At 45.4% G+C, this 26,089-nt stretch overlaps 1 protein-coding gene across 1 annotated transcript in view; it reads left to right on the top strand.

Annotated features, from left to right (window-relative positions):
* Nucleotides 1-2,138: 2,138 nt before the first annotated feature.
* ETS1 (v-ets avian erythroblastosis virus E26 oncogene homolog 1) overlaps nucleotides 2,139-26,089 on the top strand; it is a 138,218-nt gene continuing 114,267 nt past the window's right edge. The window contains exons 1-2 of the mRNA XM_014536440.1: nucleotides 2,139-2,189; nucleotides 16,718-16,800. Coding sequence (XP_014391926.1) covers nucleotides 16,732-16,800 — 69 coding nt within the window. The 5' untranslated portion in view covers nucleotides 2,139-2,189; nucleotides 16,718-16,731. The remainder of the gene's footprint in view (nucleotides 2,190-16,717; nucleotides 16,801-26,089) is intronic.

Raw genomic sequence — 26,089 nt, 5'->3', positions numbered from 1 at the left:
ATCTAAACTACTTTTCAGGGTGTCCATCGGGGCCCCTCTCCCCAGCCCATTTACATTGTAGAGAGGAAGGAGGCAACAGGAAGTTGGTCCAAACAATAATGGAACAACTCACCGTGGGGTCCTGGGAGGACTACGCCAAGAAGCCCAGCATCTCCGTGGGCTCTCTGGCACACAGAAGGTCCAGCACCTGGGTACCAGATGTGCACGCACACGTACGTGTGCCACTTCTGATCCATCTGGGGCTCGAGACAAAGGCTTGGCTTTTGATCATGGGAAGGAGATAGATTCATTACAGAGCACAGGATAAGAAGTTCCAGAGCTGGAGCGTGAATAGACAACGGTTCTTCGCTCCTTGCTTCCCTTTCATCTTATCTTCCGGGGCCCCTTCGATATTTGGTGACGACTGCACTTGCGAGAGTCTCTGGATTTTGCCCCTACTCAGTTTTGATAATTTGTTTAGATACTGCTCTCCTGCAAATATGGAGTCTTCTGAAGCAGCCGAAAGAAGAGAGACTATGCGAAATATAATAAGTGGCTGATATTTTGCCCTGTGTCTCATTACACTTAATGTCATTGCTCAGTTCAAATGTAACTCTTATTGCGTGCTGACGGTGGTTTGCAGAATCACTGTAGGTCGCCGTGAGGTGATGCTACATTTTGGGTCTTGGGTGGAAGTGAGAGGAGGCTGATGGTGGAAGGGTTCAGCACTCTTGGGCTAAGATTTTGGAAATTCATCTTCTCCATTTTCCTTCTTAGGAGATACTAACTTGATATACATAATATATTTTTATTGATTTTGAGAGAGAAAGAAACATCAATGTGAAAGAGAAACATTGATTGGTTGTCTCCTGGATGCACCCTGACCAGGGATCAAACCTGAAACCTGGGTATGGGTATGTGTCCTGACCTTTTGGTGTACAGGACGATGCTCAACCAACTGAGCCACACCAGCCAGGGTACAATGTATCTCATTATGTCGAGAAAAGGAACATGATTTCTTCACAATAAGAACAGCAAGTGGTTTGGTGGTAATTATTCCCCCTCCCTTCTACCATCTCCAAAAATCAATGGACAAATATCCCCAGGTGAGAATTAACACACACACACACACACACACACACACACACAATTTCTGTAATGAAATAACCCTACATACAGAAATGATACCACACTGTAACATTCTCACCACAGTTCCCAATATATGAATAGAAGATGCTCTCTGTTTTCAACCAGAGCAGATGCATCATTGAAATGATACCACACTGTAACATTCTCACCACAGTTCCTAATACATGAATAGAAGATGCTCTCTGTTTTCACCCAGAGTAGATGCATCATTTTCACATTGTTCACATGTTCTCCCCATGAGGGGTATAGGAATATTTTTGCACTTTTACTCCTGCACTGTGGACCATGCCTCCGGGCCTTAAACTAATCTACTTTAGAAATGACCTAAAACCAGGCTTCTATGAAGAGCGTCTTTTTGTTTTGCTTTTTAGAAATCACAGCTTGCTATTTGGTCAGCTCCCTTCCACAGCATTATTTTCTTTTCCTCAAGAAATATCACATCTCATATCAGGTTCATAGAGAGACACCAGAAGCCGGAGCAGGTGGCTGGGTGGTGGGCATCCTCTTTTTGACAGCCTGGTCCTCGCTCTCACCTGACCCCTTGCCTGGATGAATCAAGGCTCCACGGAGAGTCAAGAAATATGAAGCCTAAACACTCACAAATCCAATAAGAGTAAAATCAAAATGCATGAGCAAAAGCTGAGCCAGGGTGGTACCCACTGAGCTAGTTCCCCTTCACCCATCTCCCTCCCCGTTACCCCCAATGGCTGAGTTACATTTAATTGGAGGGTAATTTGAAGGATAGGAAAAAAAAGGTGTGATTTTATGTTGCCCCAGCCAGTAGCATTACTTGCTTTTCCACCTAAACCACAAAGCCTTCCTATTTGTTGCCGCTGTGATGTCAGGGGTTAGCAGAATCCTGCCTTTTCCTCCGCATTCCCGGGCTTGACCACACCCCCCAATTTAAGGAGGCAGCTCTATTAGGAGCATTATGGTCTTTGCATCCTCCAGCCACGGAGCCTGGGAGCCTGGGATTCCCGCAGGTAGTTGGAAAGAGACCTCCACATTGAGGGACGCTCACTCAGGACTGATTCCTCGCCCGTCTCTCCTCCGGCAAAGTAGTAAGTGAGGTGTGAGTTTCTGCCTAAAACTTCGCAGGCCATTTTCCCTTTCCTTTTTTTTTAAAAAAAAAATCCTGTCTAATGAAATGGTAAATTGATGGGGACTTTGAGGATACAAGTGGGTTTTCTCTTTTCCCATTTTCCTGTGTTTTCCGTGCACTTGTTTAATAACAATCTTCAAGAATACTTCCTAATCTCATTCAAATAGTCTAAAACCAACACTGTTTCACTCTCTTTCCTGGTTTATAAAACAACGTCATGCACGTTTTAGATATGCAGAGAGTACAGGTCGAAACTCTGAATTTTCTTGGCATTTTGGAGCACTTCCAAAGAACTGGCGCTGTCGTTAAATGTAGACATTTTTTTTCCCCTTTCACTCCTCGTAGCCTATTGCTTTACATCTTTTTTTTTCCCTAGCAGCTTAATGAGTTGCTTTATAGGGAGGAAATTGCTGCGGGTTTGAATATTGCAAGCCACACCAGCCTTTTGGGTGTTTTCCCCTGACTTGGGGCTCAGTTTTCCAAGGTTTGCCTTGTCTTTTGGACGATAGTTGAGACAGGGGAGAGGGTCTCTGAGTCAGGGGGCATTTCTCCCCTCCCCGCAGAGCTGGGCTGGAGGGGGGGGCACTGCCATGGAAAAGCAGGAGGTGTGGACGGCCATCCCCCCGCTACTCAGCGATTTTCTCCGGCAATTCCATTTTGTGGTTTCTCATCTACTGTTGAAAGTCTCTGCTGCCCCCTTTTAAAGTAGCATTTTTATGTGGACGGACCATTGAACAAGACGCTGGGTTCCTGAGATCAAGGCATTGGATTGTAGGTGATCCTTATTATCTTAGGAGTCATTATTTTGTTAACCTCAAGGCCATTTTTCTTTCTACTTCATGCAACTGACAAGAGAGATGTTAAGATCTGAATGATAACCGGGCAGCTCCATTTGATTTGTAAATGACTGGCACCTTGACCTTTTGTCAGCTGTGGTTCTGGATTGCCTGGCCTCCTTTTTATCTCCCCAGAAACCCCTTCTGCAGGGGCACCGGCTACTCAGCTGGGTTGTCCGGTGGCCACCGGTGCTCCTGAGATTCCTACTTACCTGTCCTTCTAAGGGAGGGAAGGGCCAGCTAACGAGTTAATGTCTTCAAAGTGCTTTGAAGATGAAAAGACCTTTTCATGTGCTCAGCATTGTCGTTATTAATATTAATATTTGAAGAACCATGCTGCTTCTAATTGTAAATCCACTACATCCATCCTCGCCAGCTCAGCAGTAAAAAAAACAAACAGTGGAGGCAGCCAGGCAGCCTCTTCCGTCCTGGTTCCGCTGCCGAGGATGTGGGAAGCAAGGGTCTGATTACAGAGAGGGCATCTTTGTCCCACAGGCTCCTTGCACGGAGGTGCTGGCTGGTAGAGGTGCCAGGAAGTCCAAGAGGAGAGCCTGGGGGAGGAGGGGGTGGGTAGCGGGGTGCCATCCTACCATAGCTGACCTCTGTGACCTTGGAGAAATGGTTGAGGGCATGGGCCTGGGCCAGGTACCTGCCTCTGAGTACAGCCGAGTTCAAAGGCAATTAGGGTCCGAACTGGCATCAGCCCTGACTTGGGAGTCAGGAAGGTGGAAGTGTATTTGGGTTCCCTTAGGGGTTGCCTTTGTCACTGTCAACAAGTGATTTCACTTGATTGCGCCTGATTTCTTTCATCTCTAAAGAACGTGGGCAGTGATCTGCACCCCCACCTGCCTCACACGGATGACAGAAGAGAAGTAAATAGCCTAGAGCTCTGAAGGGTGAAAGTGCCAACAAGGTGGAGAGAGTGTGAAGTAATGCAGTAACAAGCGGGGTGTGTGGGTGCGGGTCCCTAGGGGGGATCCAGGCCGAAGGCAAACGCCTGCTCAGAATCAAATACGCCGTTCTGACCTGTCTTCCTGGTTACACAGGGAGCTCAGTGCACACGTGGCTGGGTTTCTTACTGACCACCTCATGGTTTTATTTCCTGGTGAACAGATCTGTTTGCCATGGCAACTCCCTTTTCCTAATTACTATTCAAAATTCCCATTTCTGGCCCTAGCCGGTTTGGCTCAGCGGATGGAGTGGCGGATTGCCGACTGAAGGGTCCTGGGTTCAATTCCGGGCAAGGGCACATGCTCGGGTTTCGGGCTTGGTCCCTGGTAGGGGGCATGCAGAAGGCAGCCGATCAATGATTCTCTCTCATCATTGATATTTCTATCTCCTCTCCCTCTCCCTTCTTCTCTGAAATCAATAAAAATATATAAAAAATGAAAAATAAAAAAATTCCCATTTCTGCATCAAACAAAAGGAGGGGGTACGTCCCTGAAGCTGGGCATCATCCTCCATCTCTCCCTCTCTCCTCTCTCTCTCTCTCTCTCTCATATGCAAATTAAATGTACAAGTATTTAGTACATTTGGGCAAAATTAATGTGGTGTGCAGCAATTTAGTGCCCCTTGAGGCAACTCTTGTGAGTTTCTTGAATCCTGGGGAAATTTAGGTCTGGAGACAACTCACTTTTTGCCTCTTCCTTTCCTTTCTTCCTGCTCTTCTGAAAATGCAGCTTTAGAGAGCTGACTCTTAAATCGATGCCTGGTGCCCCCCACTTTCCCCAAGGAAGGATAATCCTTCCTGTTTACTGAGCACTTGGTATGTTATTCCGGGTTGATCCAGGGCCCGTGCCAGGTGCTCTGCACGGAGGACCTCACTTAGCCACAGTGCAGTCTTTAACAAAGGAGGACCCTGAGGCTTGGTTCTATGACCAGCTCAGTGGGAGATGGGGGCACGGGGGCGGGGGAGGGGGAGGCTGATTAGAGCCAGAGGAATGTGAGCCCAGAGCTCCTGGCTGGTGTGGTATCTCACAGGACCCCCAGGAGCTTTGAGACACTCCACTTAGACTTTAGGCTGGGCTTTTCTGTTTAGACCTATGATTTGCTTTTATCTGGGAGAATATGGTGGATTAGGCCTATTTCTCAAAGGGGAATCTGTGGATTAAGTATTCACTGTTCGGAAGACACTGACTGTGAAGAAAGGCTACAATGTCTGGCCACCTGGGTCAGAAAATCTCTCCCCCATCCCTCTTGTGACAAATATCACGTGAATTTCTACTCTGTGGCCAGCCCTGTGTTTTGTGAGGAGATGAACACATAAGGAACACTATGTAAATTGCAGTTTTAAAAAGTAACAATTTATTTTGGGAGGCAAACATTTTATCTGAAAAGAGCTTAAAAATAAGAGGTAATTGTTAAGTGATATGATACAGAGTGCTCTCAGAGTTCATATGGAAAAAACGGTACTGAGAGCAGTGAGGGAAAGATGTTTGTGATCAATTTTGATACTCAGAGAGGGTGGCTTTGACATTTCAGTTGACTAAATGCCAGCGCTGTCTCAGCAACTTAGAAGAGACAGTTTAGATAGTATTTATTCTTTATTATAGTCAAGCAGCAAACTTGTAGTGCGGCTACCAAGAAAATATTCTGAATGGGAGCAATAAGATGGATAAATTTTCAAGCAGCATATTAAAACGGCAGAAAACTCCAGGATTTTAGTCTTTTGCACATTTAAAACATTTAAAATGTTTATTTTGCAATCATTTCAGATACACAGAAAGTTGCAAAACATAGTCCAAAAAGTTTTCAAAAGAGTTAAGTCCCTTAACGTTGTGAAAACTAGAATGCAGGTCACTCTCAATGAACGTTGGTGCCTCAGGTGATCCTTGATCCAAACAGAATCCTGTCAAGGGGGGCAGAGCAGGATGCCAGTTTGTCGAGGCGCCACAACGAAAACCACAGCTTCTCAGAAAAGGCAGGAAGCCTCGCCAGATGTGGCCATCAGCTGGCTCGTGGCTCCAGAGGCATGGACAGGTCTTGAGCTGTCCCTTCTGCCTGGCTGGGCTCGGCTGCAGCTAAGGTATAAGTCACACGTCTGCTCAGCAGGTGACACAGAAGCCTTCTTGCCTGGTCCTCACTGGGCTTCCTCCTAAACACTTGTGATAATTACTCATGAACTTCACCAAGTTAGTCCACACACGGCCTTGCTCCTCCAAGTGAGTTCCTCTGACCAGCAGCATCCAGCGAGCAGATTGGGGGTCTTGTTAGAAGTGCAAACGGTCAGGAGGGACCTCAGACCTTCTGTATGGTAACGCGCTTCCCAGGTGAGCCTCCCGCCTGTCAGCTGGGGAAGTGCTGCTCTAACAAACCAAAAACCCGAGCACACAAAAACTCTTGCAATATTTTCCCCAGCAGCTTGCGACTTCCCTATAGTTGTATCTAGTTGCTAAAGGGTTACTTCACGAAAGATGGGCATTTATATAAAAAGGTGTGGGTTTAGCTCAGGAAGCTGCAGTATTTCCCCATCGGTGCTGTGCCATCTCTCAGTGAGTTCGCGCCCCACTGTAAGAAAAGAGCTCACTTCTTGGTTTCGTGCACAACAATGATCCAAACACACTCCCATTGAACAGACCTTGTGAATTTCACATTTTTCTCCTGTGAACTCTTGACGAATGCTCCTCAACCGATGGTTAGTGAAGGGAATCCTGGTTTTGATTATTTAAATGCAAGTCCTTTAGAAAAACAAAGATAATGGATTTAGGCCACCTGGGTTCTGCTGCAGTTACCTACATAAATAATCTCTGCCACCTTAGCAGTAATAATTAGAATTAATAAAAACAACGATTACTATTAATTAACGAATGCTTACTAATGCCAGGCCCTGTGATAAAAATCCTATATAATAAAAAGCTGGGAGCGCCGCTCAGTCAGAAGCCAGGCTCACGGCTGGGGAGCACAGTAGCGGTGATGGGAACCTCTCTGGCCTCCGCATCAGTGCTAAGGATGTCCAACTGCTGGCTTAGGCCCCCCTGGTGGTCAGTGCACTCCCATAGGGGGAGCTCTGCTCAGTCAGAAGCCAGGCTCACAACTGGTGAGCACAGTGGCGGTGGTGGGAACCTCTCTGGCCTCCACAGCAGCGCTAAGGATGTCCGACTGACGGCTCTGGGGAGCGAGCCTAAGCCATCAGTCGGACATCCCCTGAGGGCTCCCGGACTGCAAGAGGGTGCAGGCTGGGCTGAGGGACCCTCCCCCACCCCCCAGAGTGCACGAATTTTGTGCATTGGGCCTCTAGTAGCAATAATAATAACCATTATTTCTTGACCATTTTACCATCTGTAAAGCACTCTGTGAAGTACTTTTATTTTGCATAACCCTTCTCAAAAATCCTGAAAGGGTTAGTGTTACTATCTCCCTCTTATAGTTCAAGAAGCTAAGACTTTGTGATGTTAAAAAATTTGCCCATGACCCAAACACTCAGTAAGGAGCTCCAGGTTAACCCATGATCTGCACATACAGCGCTTCATCACCCCTTTATCACTTACCCTCTCTGGGCTCAGTTTATTCGAATAAAAAAGGGGTGAATCTGATGAACTTTTTTCAAAACCCAAGTTCATTGAATTTGCAAAATCCCTGCCTATATAAGAATGCCAGCACGTTGTTTAGCATTATAGTGGGAAATTTGAACCTTATAATTTGGGCAATAAAGCAAATGAAACTCCACCATGAAAATCACAATCAGACATAGTCCAAGAAGTTGTCTGCTGGATGCGAGAGCTCTAAGGCAGCTGGGGGCCTTTAGTTCCATTTTAAAAGGGCATTATTCAAACTTTCCTGCTCCCACTCATTGTTCTCTCCAAGTCTCTATTTATGGTGCCTCTCAGTTTTGTTCAGTTGCTTAACAGCCTGAGCCATATCTAAATTCTAGATTATATCTGACATGCTCCACACTGTATGAGTTGAAAGGTAATTATTTAACATTTTAGACTCCTTAGGGATTTCTTTGGCAGCAGTCATTGGCTTACAGTTGACATCTTTAGCTTGTAGCCCTTTCTTGAGTTCAATTTGGCTCAGAATCTCATATATCATGCCCTCTGCTATGCCAACCATTGTGAAGCAAAGGATACTTAACATTCTTCCTCTGTTTCTAGTTTCTTAGTAAGAAACAAAAAAACAAACAAAAAAAAATCAAATGAACAAACAAAAAAACAACAACAGCAACACAAAAAACCCCCATCCTACTTTATTTATTCAGATATTCATGAAGCACCTACTATGTGCATGGCACTAGAGTACATCTGAAGGCCAACTGTGACCATTTGCTGAATTTCCCGGTTAAATATAGGACTTGAGGAATAACATTTGAAGACAGGGCCGCTTTGACAGTAAACCAGGTTATTGAATGTTACCTTTAGTCTTTTAAAAGACGTTCCCACACTAGAAAAGTAGAGCGTTAATTTCTGAAAAGTTTCAGAGGCCAGGATGGACATAGTGCTGGTAACCCTCCTGGGCACACGATAGGACCGGTTGTAAAGCATGGCCTTGACGTGTATGAGAAGCTGCCCATTAAGCCCATTGTTGACAATGTGGTTCTAGCAGTGTGATCGTTAGGGCTTTGTTTCCATGAGGAGGAAACATAAACCAGTCTATGGGGCACCCCTCGTTTCCTAATTGCGATGGGCTAGCAGGCTAGAACCATTGCATGTCCCTCTCTTTTTCAGGAGATATCAGTGAGTTACTCCTTGAGGAAGGACAAAACAATATCCTTTTGTATTATTATAATCACACGCGTCCATTTTTAGTATTCCAAGAAAGATCCGTTGAGCGATGTCAATTCATACAGAACTTGAAAGTGTTATGCTTAATTAGAAGATGGGGGTTGCTTAGAGAAACAGGAGATGGATATGAGTCATGTTCTGGCCTCTATTCAAGTAAGGGTGGGGGATTATTTACCAGTAAGTTGGGGAGAAGCAAGACTGAAATGTTCACTGTATTGCTTTGTGAACTTAGCGAATTTAGTTTAAGACACAGAAGCCAATAGTCATAAATCAGAACATGGCCTTTATCAGTCAGAGCTGCTACTTAAAATAAGAAGGGATGTTTACTACCATATTGGAGTACTCAGTCAAGAAAATGAGGTTCTTATAGGTTTAGGAGTGAGAGGGAATTCATTTTCAATTCCTCTAACCATTTTTTTCCCTGTTTTCTACTTATTGTAATCACAAAGTTTCCTTGGGGGAGTGAGGAATGTTCTGCTATCTCAATTTGATGCTAATCTGACTTAGTGCTTAAATTCAAATTTTTTGAGACTTGGACTTGGTAGGTTTTGTTACATTGCCAGATCAAGGGAGAGATCTACTAAAATGATTTGAAAAATATAAGTGGACTACTTATGAGAATCAGGAAGAAAAGAATGAGAAAAGAGTAGACACATTCATTCATCTGGTACCTCCGTTTGTTTAGAGAAAAACATGATTCTGCCTGTAGTTTAAGAAGTCTAACCATGGGTTGCATATGGACACAGGTCATCACAAGGAATGACTCTTTTTTTGGTCCCAGATGCATTTTCTCTCTCTTGGATATACTCAGGTACCTTGCACACACCAGCTCTATTTCAAGTCCAGGTTCTTCCACTTAGTCAGCAATGTGTAGTGTTGATGTCTACTGTGTGCCCCCTGAAAAGACACAGTCCTTACTTCCAAGAAACTCCTAATTCAGGAGCAGAAAGAGACCTCTACACAGGAAATATGATGAACTTTGGTAGACACATAGTGGGAGTACATACCAAGGAGAAAGGTCAAGGACACTCATCTAACTGCCTAGGAGGTTCAGTCCAGGAAAGCTTCCTGAAGGAGGTGGCACTCAGTCTTGTAGCCCAACAGGAAGAGGGATCCTCTGCCTGAAGCACAGCAGAGCCAAACCCTGAACACAACTGTACTGGAGGAATTAGAGTTGCTTTATTGCAGGCACCACGCAAGGAGAATGGAAGAAAACCCAGAGTCCTCCATGGCTTACAATGGGGGTGAGGGTCGGTTAAAGGCGTTAGGGGAGCAAGTATGTGGAGGTGCTGCTGGGGCAAGTTTTAACGGGAGAGCTTTGGAACCTGGCCATTTATGGTGAGGGATTCCTGCACTAGACCTCCCTGGACCACAGACACTGACTGGGCTTCTGGAAGGTTCCATTTGCCAGTTCTGCTTTGGTTCCCATGGTGGTGGGGGCGGGGCAAGATTTGGTTCCAGTGCAGCTGGAGGTCAAAGTTCTCTCTTGTGCACATGCGTCTGATATGTTGGGTGTGTTGTCTCTGAAAGGTAACTCAGGATCTGGTGAAAAAACACGGGAGGGCCATTTTGGACAGGTTCTGCAGATGCAGTCTGAGTTTCTAAAAACAGATGTATGTGGCATTTCTTTGGAAGAAGAAATCAAAACTCCATCCACTGCACATGGGAGATGTGGCCTTGATAACGTGGGTGGCGGTATTGTCTTTCGTTTGGCAAAGGTGCTGGCTTTGGGAGTAAGTTTCCTTTAAACAATTAGTCTTTCTGGAAGCCAAATTCTTTTCCAACTGCATTCCAGACCCCCAAAAGGATATCCTTTTTTGTATAAATTGATGAGGATCCTAACCTGTTAATATTAGGAGAAAGGCTAATTGCAAGTCTACTTAACTTTCACATCGCTTTCAAAGAGGAAAACACATACCCACATTTCCTGTCACTGCAGTGTGGCACTTCTGTAGCCCCTGTGTGGGACCTTCATACCCAAGGTACATTGGATACATCATTTTTGACCTATGAAACTAATATGAAGACAAAAGGGTAAAGTCAAATTTCAAACACAATGCCTGTGTTGGTGGCAGTGTATTTTGGCTTCTGTTACGGAAGGCAGTGTGCCAATATGTATTCAAATATAGAATGTACAGATTCTTTGTCCCAACAACACCGATGTTAGTCATTTAATGAGAATAGACAATGTTTTAGGAACTTTTCTAATGACAAAGAATGGAGTACAAATTAATTTTACAATAAGAGGCTCATTAGGAAAAGAATAATACATACACATGATACTCGGCAACCATACTTGGGATGTAGAACTATATTTATCATGTTGTGGACATATAAAAATGTCCACAGCATTATATCAAACATTGATTTAAAAAAATGTCAGGTTGCAAAACAACATGCAGAGAATAAAACTGTGAAGGTAAAGTTATGGTCAGATGTTATATGTTAAATCTATGATATATGTTATATCTATATTTGTATAGGTGAATTAAATAATACCCAGTAGAATGCTGAACAAAGCATTAGTACAATTACCTCTAGAGGGTGGGATTTCAGGTGGTTTTGGCATTCATTTTAGAATTTCCTGTAATTTTTCAATAAGTGTATATTATTTGGGCAAAAACAATTATTTTCAAAAGAAAAAAAATTAAGTATAGTTTACTGGGTTATTTACCAGCAGGCATAGTCTTTCCTTGCAGAGCATATAAGCCAATGGGAAAACGGCTGAACTGATGTCCTAGCTATCATCTGGACACACAGCCACGCAGGGCGGAGTTCATGCGACAAGAGGCTGCCTCCATGAAGGCCTGCTCTCTGGGATTTCCTGCTCTTCTCCTCCTTGGCCTGACCCCCTCCTACCCCCCCCCCCAATTCCCCAGTTTCTCTTCATTCTGGGCATCACTCAACCTGCCCCTGGAGAGACCTGGGTGAGGGCAGTGGCCCGGGAGGGTGGAGAGCTCTAGAAGCTGTACGTCTCTTGTATTATGAAGAATGGAGTTCTCTCCAGAATCCCACAGAAAATGAACTCAAAGTGCTTTGTTGAGCCCTGGCTGGGTAGCTCCGCTGGTTAGAGCATCGTCCTGATGCACCAAGATTGCAGGTTCGATTGCGGGTCATGGCACATACAAGAAGCAACCAATGAATGAATAAGTAAGAGGAACATCAAATTGATGTTTCTCTCTCTCTCTCTTAAATCAATCAATAAATAAGATTTTTTTAAAAAGTGCTTTGTTGAATGTGAGACAACCACATAAACCAAGTTGCTAACTTCTTTTTTTTTATCCTCTGCACAATCTTGCCCATTTTTATCCCTAAAATCCAGGATGAGGAGGACAGAGAAGGTGGCCTACCCAGAGTCAGGCCTCAGCTTGGCCAGTTAATAGCCTTGCGGGTCTTTCTCCTCCTCTGTAAAAAAGGGGCTTAAGTGAGTTAAAGGGTGTGTGCAAGTTTTTTAAATTTACAGTCCTTTGTTAAACAATTATCTGGGATCTAAGGATAGAAGGTGAAGAAGTAGACGAATTCCTTGCTCTGGAGGGGCTTAAATTCCAATAGTTGGGAGTGGGGGAGACAATAACGAGGGGCTGAGTGTCAGAGGGGGGAACAGGGCGCTGCTGTCTACATGGAGGCGTGGCAAAGGCTTCCCTGATGAGTGACATTAAACAGGTAGTGAGTAAAGGGAAGCAGTTTTCACTTAGAAACGGATCACAGAAACCTCTTCTTCCAAGTGCATCTTTACCCACATCTGCAAGCTACTGAGATTCTCTGATCTGAAAATCAAATGTCATTTACATCAGATCCACCTCTTATGTTTTTCGTTCTTATGAGACTCATTCATTCATCCAGTCACTAATTTAAAAAATATTTTTTTTTATTGATTTCTGAGAGGAAAGGAGGAGAGAGAGAGAGAGAGAGAGAGAGAGAGAGAGAGAGAGAAACATCAATGATGAGAGAGAACCATTGATTGGCTGCCTCCTATACATCTCCCACTGGGGATCGAGCCCGCAACTTAGGCATGTGCCCTGACCAGGAATCGAACTGTGACCTCCTGGTTCATAGGTCAACACTCAACCACTGAGCCACGCTGGCCTGGCAGTGATTAATTTTTTTTAAAAAAGCATTTTTTTTATGCTCCATTGTCTGAAATTCCGGAGATAGAAACATGAACAAGGCATGGTGTCTATTTCCAAATAGCTCGGAGTTTAGTGGGAGAGGCCAATAGAAGCAGATGTTTAAAAACAGTGTGCTAGGCACGATGATTGAAGCACACGCAGGGAACACGGAAGAGGGGCAGCCAGCCTGGCAGGGTAAGGGATGCTTCAGGAAGAATTCCTGGCCGAGAAAACTCTGAGATCAGCTTAAAAACTTGAGGAGAAGGGGCCAGTTAGCCCCGAGGAGCAGCAGGGACCCACGAGAAGGGCAGGCACGTGACAAATAGAATGGGATGCTTAAAGGCGCCACCGAGAGTTCCCGCTGGGAGCTGCAGGCATGGGGTGTGCACTGGTGCACAGTGAGGGGCGGGCCAAGGCAGGAGACAGGCCCTGGAGGCCACAGCAGGCCAGTCCAGAGCTTTCTGGAGACAAAGCCACTTCAGATACATCTGTTCCACTGCTCCAGCCTTGCTGGTCCCAGGCAAGAAAACTCAACTCAGCTCTTCATGCCTGTTCCCCAGTGTTCCAGTCATTTCTCCTCTCAGACAGGCCCGGGGACGCTCCTAGGCCGGGGAGTCCGTCTGAAATCGCACAGTTGTTTTGTGTTTAGGTAATAAACGTTTCTAATGCCAAGACGAAAATGTTGGTCCAGCTCATGTTCAAATAGCTGTCAGGTGGGAGGGAATTCTCTTTGGCTAACGAGTCCAAAAAAAAAAAAATCACCCCAAACACTCCTTTTGCTTTTTGGAGAAAGAAAAGGGTTGACGTCTCCGGCAGCTGTTCTGTGTCACAATCTACAAGTGGGAAGAGGGCGGGTTCTTCTCTTCTCCCTCCAAAGAAATAATGAAGCCGTAATCCATTTCTGTCCCAGAGTTATTTCCTGACATGAGAGCCCTGGCAACTCCCACTTTTCAGCTTCCTCCCTGGGCGCAGGGCTTTTCCCCCCCAGGGAAGTGTCCTTCACAGAGCAGGGCCTGAAGAATACAGCCAGCCCCCAGCGCACCAGATGTGGGCTGCAGCCTTCCTGCCTCTCTGTCAGCTGGAAAGAGAGAACAGATTGCCAGGGAGCCTTTGTCCAGGCTGCACGGAGTGCGGCTGTGAGGAGGAGGCTGCTGGCTGGCAGGCTGAGACGCTGGGTGCCTTTGAGCTGGGCTTCAGGACCAGGCTGCCACTTCCCAAAGTCCTTCCTCTTCCCGCTCCGTAAGTAAAGCAGGAATTCAGCAGAGCGAAGGGCCTTTACTGCTTGTGGAAATCCAGGGGTGATTCATAGGGCCGTCTGCTCATACCTTGGCCTGTGCCATGCTCCAGGATTGATTTCCTCTTCCCCACACCAGCGGAAGGAACCGGCCGCTCTTTCTCCCCGTGTTGTTAGTAAACCACGCATCACATTATATTCTAGTGATACGCGAGTCTGTCTGCTCTAGTGCCTGAGGATGGAGACTGTGCCCTTCTCGCTTTAATCCTGAGTCTGATGGAATGTAGGCTCTGTGAGGCAGGGATCTTTGTCTACCTGTGTCTCCAGGGCCCAGAACAGTGCCTGGCACATTGCAGGCGCATAGTAGGTATTTACTGAATGAATTCACAAGTTCCGGAGCCAGCAGCATGCTTGCTGAGTGAATGATGGACACCTGTGATGACTAAAGGGATCTGTGGGTTCTGGGGGTAGAAATCAGTGCTGAATGGCTTGTAGGAATCAGCACAACCCGATCCTTGCACATTTCCCAAAGGTATAGGTTGCCCTGCAGGGCCCTGGAGGGGTGATCAACTTTCCCCTAGGGAATCTGGTCTTGGATAAGTCATTTCACTATGACAAGATCCATGTTAACTTTTGAGTCTCATCCATGAGCAGATCAAAAACATTGAGGTGGGGGTGTATGAGTCATTAGGACTTTATAACCCGATTTTAAGATTAGAAATAAGGAATGCTCTGGTAGAAGGAAGCATGGAGCTCACTGAGACTAGCCTTCGAAGGTATGGTGGGGACGCGGCCATGTTGACCTATGTCATACAGCCCTCGTTCCCACTTCTCGCTCAGTGCCCAGCGCAGAGCCTGATACATGGTAGCTGCTCACTAGTTTTGGAAGCAAACTGTGAATAGGTGACCACAGATACAGATATTAACAATGCCCTTGGACTAAAGGACTTCAATTTTTTTCTTCTCCTCAGTGTTACTGGGGAGTTCTCCTGGGATGAGGGGGGCACCTTGCTGCAGTGGTGATCAACTCCCTGAAAAACTAGACACATAATCTTTTTTAAAATAGATTTTCAGAGAGAGAGGAAGGAAGAGGGGGAGAGAGAGAGAAACATTGATGTGAGAGAGAAATATTGATTGGCTTTCTCCTGCACTTCCCCCACTGGGATTGAGCCCCCAACCCAGACATGTGCCCTGACCTGGAATTAAACCAGCAACCTTTCGGCGCACAGGATGACGCTCAACAAACTGAGCCACACTGGCCAGGGCTAGACATGAAATCTTGATTAACACGGACTAGTTACCCTTAATATCCTCTTCTTCCTCTTCTTCCTCCTCCTCCTCTTTCTCCTCTTCCTTCTTCTTTTTAGTTCGTGTTACTTTGACTTCTTTGGGGAGAAAACTCTACTTCTGAGCTAAGTTATATCTCCAGAGGTTGTTAGCTTACTTCTCTCAACCATATGACATTAGCATCTCTGTGGTAACCCTTAGGATCATTTCCTGTTGTTCAGACTGTTTAACTTTATCACTTGAATACATTTTGTAGGAAAAAAGGTATGTTCATGAGCTGTCATGCTCTACTGAGATGGTGAGCCAAAGCTGCAACTTGAGTATGACACATAGCACTCTTTATTTTTCTTGGAAGTTGTGAGGGCTTTACATGTTAGCAAGGATACAGGATAAGAACAGACAAATCCAAACTGGGAAGCAGTTAAGTTGAAACTAAAATGTCACTTCCGAACAATAGGAATTTGGCCTCAGAATGGTATGCCTAGGAATTTAATCTCCTAAACGATTCAAGAAGGACATTTTAAAAGTACATGACATTGAGTTTATGAAAGTGTGTGAACCAATGCATTTTAGATAGCATTTGGGTCAACAGAAGCTGTTTGATACAGAAATGGTTTTCCTGATAACCCCCAGCTAGCTGGAAAGTCCCTCCATCCAGGACATTCCTTGGGGTTTCTTGCCATCTAGACTCTCAGTGTAGATAAGAGCACTCAACAAGAGTTCTTTAATAAGCCTCCTCCTTTCTTCAAGATGAATACTATTTAACCCCCTTCCCAGGGCTTCCTTCTGTTTCTCTGCGTCTTGGGTGCTGGCTCACATGTCTGTTTGGTAGAGCTTTTTCATTCTTCTTCTCTCCCATCTTTTCTCTATTCCTTTATCAACTAGTTTATGCCACCACTGTGCACCGAGTGCCCGCTGTGTGCCAGGCCTGGTCGGGTGGAGGAAGGGTGAAGTATGGATGGGGATGTTCCTAAAAAAGACACACAAGACCGAGTTCTTGCCAAGAAACCCTACAAAGGGTCTGATTTACACTCTTTCACTGCTTGCTTTCTGCATCACTCAGAGGCTATCCATTTTCTGTGCTATTTTGCCATCAGGGGACTGGCTCTCTTAGGATCGGTCCTGCTCTCTGGTTGCCGGGGTCGGTCACTTCATCTTCCTGAGTTTTTCTTCCTCTCACACAAAGAGGTGAACTTGACGGTCCTTAAGGAGACTCCAGCTCTAAGACTGGAATCGTCTGGTGGTTTCCAGTGCCCACATTGGTGCGTCCAGCGGCTCAGTGAACCCTTTCTCCCATGCAGGTGCTGAAAGCAAGATGAGCTACTTTGTGGATTCCGCAGTGAGTGGCCCTGCCCCTTACCCAGCAGCGCGTCCTGTGGTGGTGGTAAGTGGGGTCTCTTCTAGGCCCTCCCCTGCTCCCCCCACTAGCCTCTCTCCCTCCTCCCCTTGCCTTCTGCATCCTGACCTCTCTGAGACCCAGGAGCCAGGGCCCCAACTCCAAAGGTAGATTCAGCTTGGAATTTTTTTGGAAGAGCTGGATCGGGAAATGATGTCTTTTGATCAGCATATAAAGTAAAAACCCAAGACTGACAGATTGGCTGAGAAAGATGTTTTAGCGTTTATGTTTCAGAGAATATGATTCAAACATGATGAAGGGATAAAGCCAGGTGATGTTTTACTGCTCAGTTCACCTGGTGAAGATTTTTCATGGACTGATTGATGGACTTTTGACCTATTGTTGGCATAATGAAAGTTACATTTGACCTCATACAGAAAGGCTAAATAATAACACAAGCTTTCTAGTTACGGAGATTGAAACTAGAAATGAAATGTGATAATAAATTTATAGGGAAATTTCAAAAATTGTAGACTAAGAGGGGCCAAGAAGCTTTAAACCAGGACACTGTGGCATTTCTTGCCCTCAGGGGAGGAGCCTCACTAGAACTGTGTGCTGATCAGCAGAAATGTTTAGAAACATTTCTTATAAATTTAGAGAGATCCCCGAATTTTAATTCATCGATTCTAATGTTAAATGAAACTTTAATATTAGCAGATGTACCATTCACTAGTCATTCTAAATTCTGTATGGTTGGTGCAAAGACAGCCATCATAAATGTTGAACGGTTTGTACCTGCTATGGCAATGGACGGACAGGTTTGTTGTTAACCCTTCCCAGGACGTTTCTGGGTCTGAATAGACACCAGTCCACCAGAGCTTTTTACCAGCCCCAGTCTGACTGTCTTGCCTGAGATTCTGTGCAGTGTTTAGCACTGGTATCCTTAAGTTAACCGTGAGCTCCCACTGGAATCGTAGAATGCAAGATTGGCTGTGTTTGAAACCTGTTTTCTGTAGAAATGAAACATTAATTACTCAAAAGCTACCCTATGTTTAAGGGAAGAGCACATCTCTTCTGGCTGTTCTGTTACACGTTTCTTCTTATAAAAAGGCTTCTGTTTTCATATAAATATTCACTGTTCTAAAAACATTAGAAGAAGGAAAAGGTTTCAACTACAGTTTACATCAGAAATATGTTTTAAAGCGCGTGCGTGCACACACACACACACACACACACACGCACACACACACACACACACACGTCAGTCGGTTTTGCTTAGTAGGAGTTGCCAAGGGCCTTGTACATTAAGGTCACACAAGCGGCTGCAGAAGTTGGCAGGGAACAACTTCTCCCATTTCCCCCACAGACACTATTGTCTAAGGTCAACACAAAGTACGCCACATTCTTCTTAAAGACGATATTGTAGAGATGTGTTAAAATAAACAGGAATCTTGTGATGTCAGGGCGAAATGTGTCGTTGACTTGGAAAAGTCGATTAAAAAGCCAGCTTATGTGAATTCTCTTTACCAGTATTGTAATCAAATGAAACAAGATTAACGACTTGTCTAAAAAAAAATCTATGCCACAAGAATTTCTATTTATTTTATTTTAGCTACTTAAATAGAAACCGTATTGTAAGTATACAAATTGCAGATATAATATTAGATGATCCTAGACAAGGTACCTGAAAATTACAGGAGATTAAAACAGAACAGTCTACTCAAAGTGCAGATTTTAAACTAAAGATTGCTCCCTGCCAACTGGACACATTGGATGTTTTTAATGTATTTGGAATGATTTCTACTCATTTCAAAACAAAGAACCCATTTACCTCCATCCTCGATACCCATGTATGAAAGGCGTGTTACCAATATGCAGGATCCTTTTTCACTGCAAATTTCAATACTGTTGGGCAAACGCAGAGGGTTGGGTAAGAGAACTGCTCAGTGACTGGCCCAGCGCTTTCCCGCAGGCGGAACTTCTCTCTGGGCCTCAGTTTCTCCATCTCTGGCACTGGTGAGGCAACATTTTAGAACATAGAGGAAGCAGCAGAGTCCTTTCACTTCCTTAGATACCTTCTCTCTAATGAAAAGAAATCAGTAAATGACATTTATGAGTACAAATTCAAGTTCAAGAAACCAGCTCCCATGGATTACCTTCCATGTTAGGCTGGACTATAATACACAGCCAGAGAAATCTGTAAATTATCTACAGGATGTAAACTTGTAACATCGGCGCTAGAGAAACTGGCAAGTTTCACACTTTCAATCCCAACCTAAGATTTCGTGGATGAGCAGAGCTTCACTCACTTCCCCAGGCAAGGAAGTTGGAGCCCGAGGCACCCTCTTCTCAGTTCTGGAGGAGCCAACCCCTGATGCTTAGTCCAATAAACCAAGTCCTTCTGCCCAGTGCCCTGGTCTCTGATTTAGTTAGATTGGGCCACCAAGCAAAGAAACTGTGTCCCAGATCTGGGAAGTTTGAGAGTGAAAGGAAAACCATGAGGGCAGTGGATTTTCAGCTGTGTCATTCGCCACCAGTGGGTATTTGGGGATACTTTTGGTTGTCAAAACTTGGGGGATGGAGATACTACTGGCATCTAGAAGGTAGAGGCCAGGGAAGTAGCTAGATGTCCCACAATACACAGTACAGTCCCCACAACAAAGACTTATTCATCCCCAAACATCAGTAGTGGGCAGGTTGAGAAGACCTGGCCTGGAGCAGCCACAGACCAACTACGAAGGCAGGATGATGCCGTGTGTACAGATTGGTCAAAGCAGGTCTTTGTTAACTTGTAAATTATTGCTTTGTTTCTTTATTTATTGTTCTCACCTGAGTATATTTTTCCACTGATTTTTAGAGAGAGTGGAAGAGAGAGAGAAAGACAGAGAGAAACATTGATGTGAGAGAAACACATCGATTGGTTGCCTCTTGCACGAGCCCCGACCAGGGCCCGGGCCAGGGAGGAGCCTGCAACTGAGGTAGGTGCCCTTGACCTTCGGAATCAAACCCAGGACCCTCCAGTCCACAGGCTGACTCTCTGTCCACCGAGCCAAACTGGCTAGGGCTAAATTATTGCTTTAGAAAGAGAAATCTTAAAAACAAACAAACGAACAAAATCTTGAGAATATATTCATGTCATGAGGGGTTTTGCTTGGCACACTACATTAGTTGTCCAAGAAACAATCTTCTAAATCAGGATAAGAATATTTTCTGGTCCTTGAAGATGACTAAATCTTGGATTCTTTATTTGTCAATTAGAGGTAGCATTAGCATTTGTTGTTCACATCGGCAGCAGATGTGAAACTAATGTCGCCATTTCGCGCAGAATTCACATCATCCGCCTCAGGGTCAGCTTGTCAAAACCAGGACACGTTTTCCCCCTGGTAAGGTCAGCCCTTCAAGAGACTACAATGAATGACGTGATGTCACAGCTGGGGAGGGAGGGAAACAATACTTTTGGAAGTGGTCTGGCCAGTGTGTGGGAGGGGGTGACATGGCCAGGGACATATATGGGTTGTGTGTCAGGGACCCTTTCATCCAGGGGAGGAAGCGCTCCTTCCTGTTATGCTAGCCCAGCAAGCCTGCAGGGAGCCCTGGAAGTCCCTTGCAGCGCTGGTCCCTGGTCCTCTCATGCGTCATCCTCCCCTCCGTGCCACTGAGCCAGCAGAACTGGGGGAGGACAGGAACGGGAGGGATGGGCCACTCCTGGTTTTGAGCAAACATGTCGCAGTCCTTGGCTACTTCACAAGCAAAGACGACATGTGGGGGAGGTCCTTGGGGATCAATGACCCCGGGGGCCAAGGGGACTTTAGGAAGCACCTTGAATGTTCAGAGGGAAGGAACAACCCTGCCCACTCACCTCCCCAGAGGTCAGGCCCTCAGGGATGCAGCAATATGTTGGGGCAGGAATGGCTGCCTAAGGGGTAAAATGGATTTTCCAAAATGCTACAATTTCCTAGGATGAGACGCAGGGTCAAGCCTGTCAAACTCAAAGGCTAACACGGGCCAAATAAACAAGGTTTAAGTGTATGTGGGCCGCAAAAACACAAATTGTTCCCTCTAGAACAAGCATGACAAACTCAAAGGCTAACACGGGACAAATAAACAAGGTTTAAGTGCATGTGGGCCACACACACACAAAAAAAAGCTTTAATTTTCATAGAAACATAGGTTTATTTTGATAGAGACATAGGGCTGAAATAAGTGAGTCATCGTTAACATAAAATAATAGAACGTTTTAATACAAATTAAAATTTTTTTTGAACATTAACTTACCAGATACTGAATAACTGCACAAATGAATAAGCGTAACGCAAATACACCTATTTTTCTTGTTCTCCGAAAGCGAAGTATTTCCTGTTGCGCACACCAAACAAGTCAGTCCAAGACTAATGACGTGGCAGTCGGCTGCTAAAATATTTGCTGCTGGTATTAGTGGAGAGAAATGGTGCACCTGCACGTAAGGCGCGTAATGGAAATGAATGTAACACGATTATAGTCATCAGTCATTAGTGAACGTTGTAGTTTGTTATGAATAATTATGTATAACAGGATATTGTAAAAATTAAGTTACGAAATTTTTATTAAAATGTTTCTTACATACTGTTATATTGGCTGGGCTGCAAAAATATTTGTTGCGGCCCACGAGCTGTGAGTTTGACATGCTTGCCCTGGGTGGAGAGAGCATCCCTGTACTTTGAGGTGGGGTAATTGCATTGAAAACTTGCCATTCTTTCTGGATCAAATGCCCTTCATATGGTGACTATGTTTTTTGTTTGTTTGTTTGTTTTAATGAAAGCAAGGGTTTCAGAAACTGCCCAGCAAAGAACTTTTTTGACGTGTGAATTTATTATACAAAAGATTTCCAGGTTGTATAAATGGGATCACACTTATCAGACGCTTAATTGATAGTTTGGAGTAACATACGTGAAATCAGGGCTATTTCAGACATGTGATCACAGGATAAATAGGGGATGGAAATATGCCCAAGTCCATGCTGGATGCCAGCTTGGAGGGGGCAAAAGGGAGTCTGACAGCCATTGGCAGGTTTTAGGCATTGGCCTTCGTCCTCCCTGTGCTGTTCCACTGGGACTTGAAGTACTGGCGGGCCACCTGAATCCGTAGTGTAGTGACGGCCAAGGGGAGGAGCCTGGCCCCGGGGCTGAGCTCAGGGCACTGCAGAAGTGATCTCCAAATACCTGCCCTCAGACACTGCTCCCTGCCACAGAGGCCCCTAAGATTAACTGTGGATCTTGCCAATCATTCCATGGCTTGAGCAAATCCTCTTTTGTACGTTTTCTTTCTTCCTTCCATCATGCATGGATGGATGGATGGATGGATGGATGGATGGATGGATGGATGGGTGGATGGATGGATGGATGGATGGGTGGATGGATGGATGGATGGATGGATGGATGGATGGGAGGGTGGATGGATGGATGGATGGATGTACACATAACTCTATTTCCACCTTCTGACTCTGGTGAGGCAGAAGGGGCCTGGCCTCACTCCTGCCCCTTTTGCTCCAGGCATTAGACACAGATGCCTTCAGTCCTGGGCCTCCTGGGCAGGGCAGCTGTGGAATGTAGCCGGACCAGTTATGGAAAGCAAGTGGGCTTTGGAGTCAGAAAGAGTCTGTTGCTCCTAGCCATGTGACCTTGGACAAACGCCTTAACGTCTTTGAGCCTCAGTGTCTTCATCTGTGAAATAGACAGATGTGAGGTCCTGGTGCTGGCTGGGTGAGAGAATGTTGTCCAGTGCCGGCCCCTAAGGGGACTGTAGTTACTTCCCTTTCCTGAGGTTCACGGTCTCTTCTCCGTTTCTCTCTGGACTTTGCGATTGTGTTAGGTGGATGCATGCAGGGAGGAGGAGAGATGATCCCACTTATTGTCCATACAAGGGTGTTGCCAGGACGAGATGGGGCTCCTGGGGGGGGGGGGCGATGGAGACATCCTTGTGGAGCAATCTCCTTGCTTCATCGCTGCCCTGCATGAGAAACAGCTCTCTTGCCACCAGATCAAAGTTCTCTTGTAATCAGCCGGTGGTTTAAACCCCAGGGTGTCAACAGCCCTCGTTCTCTTATCTTGAGTAATTGCAGTTTAATTGGGCCTCCTTGGGAGGCAATGCCTTTATTTATTTATTTATTTATTTATTTATTTATCTTTTTTTTTTTGCGTGTGTGTGTGTGCCAGGTCTTTATTTTTTTAAATTTTATTTTATTGTTTAAAGTATTACAAATAGCAGTACATATGTCTCCTTTTTTTTGTTTTCCCATTGACCTTTCCCAGGCCTCCCCTACCACTCCTGCATATGCCCTAACCCCGCTCCCCCTCACCCATTGTCTTGCCTCCATTGGTTATGCTTATATGCATGCCTATAAGTCCTTTGGTTGATCTCTTATTGAATTTATTGGGGTGACATTGGTTAATAAAATTATACAGATTCCTGGTGTACAATTCTATAACACACCATCTGTATATTGTATTGTGTGTTCACCACCCCAAGTCAAATCTCCTTCCATCACCATTTATGTCCCCTCTACCCTCTTCTACCTCCCGCACCCACATTTCCCTCAGGTAATCAGCACACTGTTGTCTGTGTCTATGAGATATTTTTTTCTTAACCCTTCACCTTTTTCACCCAGCCCCGAAACCCCTTCCCCTCTGACAGCTGTCAGCTGTCAGTCTATCCTCTGTATCTGAGTCTGTCTCTATTTCATTACTTAGATTCAGCATATAAGTGAAACCATATGGTACTTGTCTTTCTCTGACTGGCTTATTTTACTTAGCATACTACTCTCCACGTCCATCCATGCCATGGCAAAGGGTAAGATTTCCTTCTTTTTTACGGCAGAGTAGTATTCCATTGTATAAATGTGCCACAGCTTTAAAAAAAAATATTTTTATTTATTTTTAGAGAGAGAGAGAGAGAGAGAGAGGAAGAGAAACATCAGTGAGAGCGTGGAACGTCCATCAGCTGCCTCCTGCATGCTCCCTACAGGGGTGTGCCCTGACTGGGAATCAACCCAGCATCCTTTCCATGCACGTGATGATGCCCAACCAACTGAGTCACACCAGCCAGGGTGTGTCCCACAGCTTTTTTATCTGCTCATCCACTGATAGGCACTTGGGCTGCTTCCAAATCTTGGTTATTGTCAATAATGCTGCAATAAACACAGGGGTGAATATATTCTTTTGAAACAGTGTTTTGGGTTTCTTTAGATATAGCCCCAGAAGTGGAATCGCTGGGTCGCAAGATAGTTCCATTTTTAATTTTTGAGCTAACTCCATACTGCTTTCCACAGTGGCTGCTTTTACACAGCAAGGGAAACCAGCAACAAAATTAAAAGACAACCCACTGAATGGGAGAACATATTCACCCATGAAACATCTCATAAGGGGTTAATTAATATCCACAATGTATAAAGAACTTATGTAACTCAGCACCCGCCCCCCCCCCACCCCCGCCAAACAATACAATTACAAAATGGGCAAAGGACCTGAATAGACACGTCTCCACAGAGGACAGACAGATGGCCGATAGACATATGAAAAGATGCTCCAAGTCACTAATCACCAGAGAAATGCAAATTAAAACCACAGTGAGATATCACCTCACACCTGTCAGAATGGCTACCATCAGTCAATCACCAAACAACAAGTGTTGGTGGGGATGTGGAGAAAAGGGAACCCCCTGCACTGTGGGTGGGGAAGCAATGCCCTTCTCACCCAGGGATGCTCATACTCTTCACCTGTACCCCGCACGCCTCAGGATTGGAACCTTTGGATTCCATGTGCTCATAGGAGTCTGGGCTGTCCCTGCACTATTGGGACCTGCCATTGTATGTCTCTGGGAAGCTGAACACAGACACCCTTCCCTTCTCCCCGGGAATCCCAAGGAGCAAAGGGATTCCGGGTTAGAGAAGCAGGAATACACAGAAAGAAACTTGGGATGTGAGTGGAAACCGAAAAAGAAATTCTTTTCTTATTGCTTGGGATGGTGATGACTTTACTCCTGGAGAGATTGCTGGGACATCATGTTTCAGGAAGTGATCTATGGCCACAACTCTTAGTGGTAGAAAATTTGAAGGAAACAAGAGTGACAATGTATGTTTCCCCAGCATCTTAGACAGCGGGGCTTTGCTAAGGGATTGGGTGCAGTCAGCACAATCTAGAGCAGTGGTTCTCAACCTTCCTAATGCCCTGACACTTTAATACAGTTCCTCATGTGGTGGTGACCCCCAATTTCATTGTTACAAATGGAACATAATTAAAGCATAGTGATTAATCACAAAAACAAAATGTAATTATATATGTGTTTTCTGATGGTCTTAGGCGACCCCTGTGAAAAGGTCGTTCGACCCCCAAAGGGGTCGCGACCCACAGGTTGAGAACCACTGATCTAGAGAATTTCAGAGCCCGACTGCAACCTGGAGACCATCTCTCAGCATCCGGAAATTAAGGTCTAATAGGTTAAATAAGTTGCCTGAGTTTACAAAGAGGGCAAGAGGTGAAGGGTGATCCCGACCTCCTGACTCGGGGATAGGACATGACTTACTACCGACTTCATCTGAATTGAGGTGTAGACATCTGGTGATTATAAGAACTCAGAACAGACTTTCATGCCCACATCTATATGCTTTATTTATATTTTAGTGATTTAGTCTTCCCCAATTTAGGGAAAAAAACAGAGCTCCGTTTGGGAATTTCTGCCCAGGCGTTTAGCCATGGCGAGTTCTCCCTCCAACGTCCCAGGTGAGGCTCAAAGTCAGCCTCCCCTCCCATCTCCTGAGGGTTGCCTGGCTGTCAGCCTGGAGGCCTGGGAGTCTGAAGGCTCCATGATAAGTGAGTAGAAGCTGACAAATGACACTGTCTCATCCGAGATCTCTCAGCAAAGAAGCATCAAGCCCCGGCGCCCGGGATGGTCTGGGGTTCAGAGCCCTTGGCACTGCCCAGCTCCCACCATCAGCCGATTCCACTGCGCCTGTGAGGAGCGGAGGGGCCATGGTCTCAGGCTGATGGGCTCATGCCAGCAGGACTGGGGGTGCTGCCCGGGCCAGCTTCACTGTGGTCCCGCAGGAGCCATGCACAGCCTTCCACCGAAGGGCAGAATCCGATACTCCCGTCCCCATCTCTGCGGCCCTCTCTCTGCGCTTCGCTTCGAATGTTTTCTCTCTCAGAAACCTGCCTATGTCAGGTCTGCCCTTTCACCAAGGCCCAGGCCCATCACTCTTATTGTTTTAAAAAGAATTTCCTGGCCTTGAGGCTAAAATTAAACTGCCCTTTGAGAGTTTCCTATTTTGTCTGTTCCTGCCTCCTGGTGGCTGCACCACCCTCCC

The sequence above is a fragment of the Myotis brandtii genome, unplaced genomic scaffold (genome assembly GCF_000412655.1).
Source record: "Myotis brandtii unplaced genomic scaffold, ASM41265v1 scaffold1617, whole genome shotgun sequence".
Lineage (NCBI taxonomy): Eukaryota > Metazoa > Chordata > Mammalia > Chiroptera > Vespertilionidae > Myotis > Myotis brandtii.
This window is presented reverse-complemented; position numbering and strand designations above follow the sequence as displayed.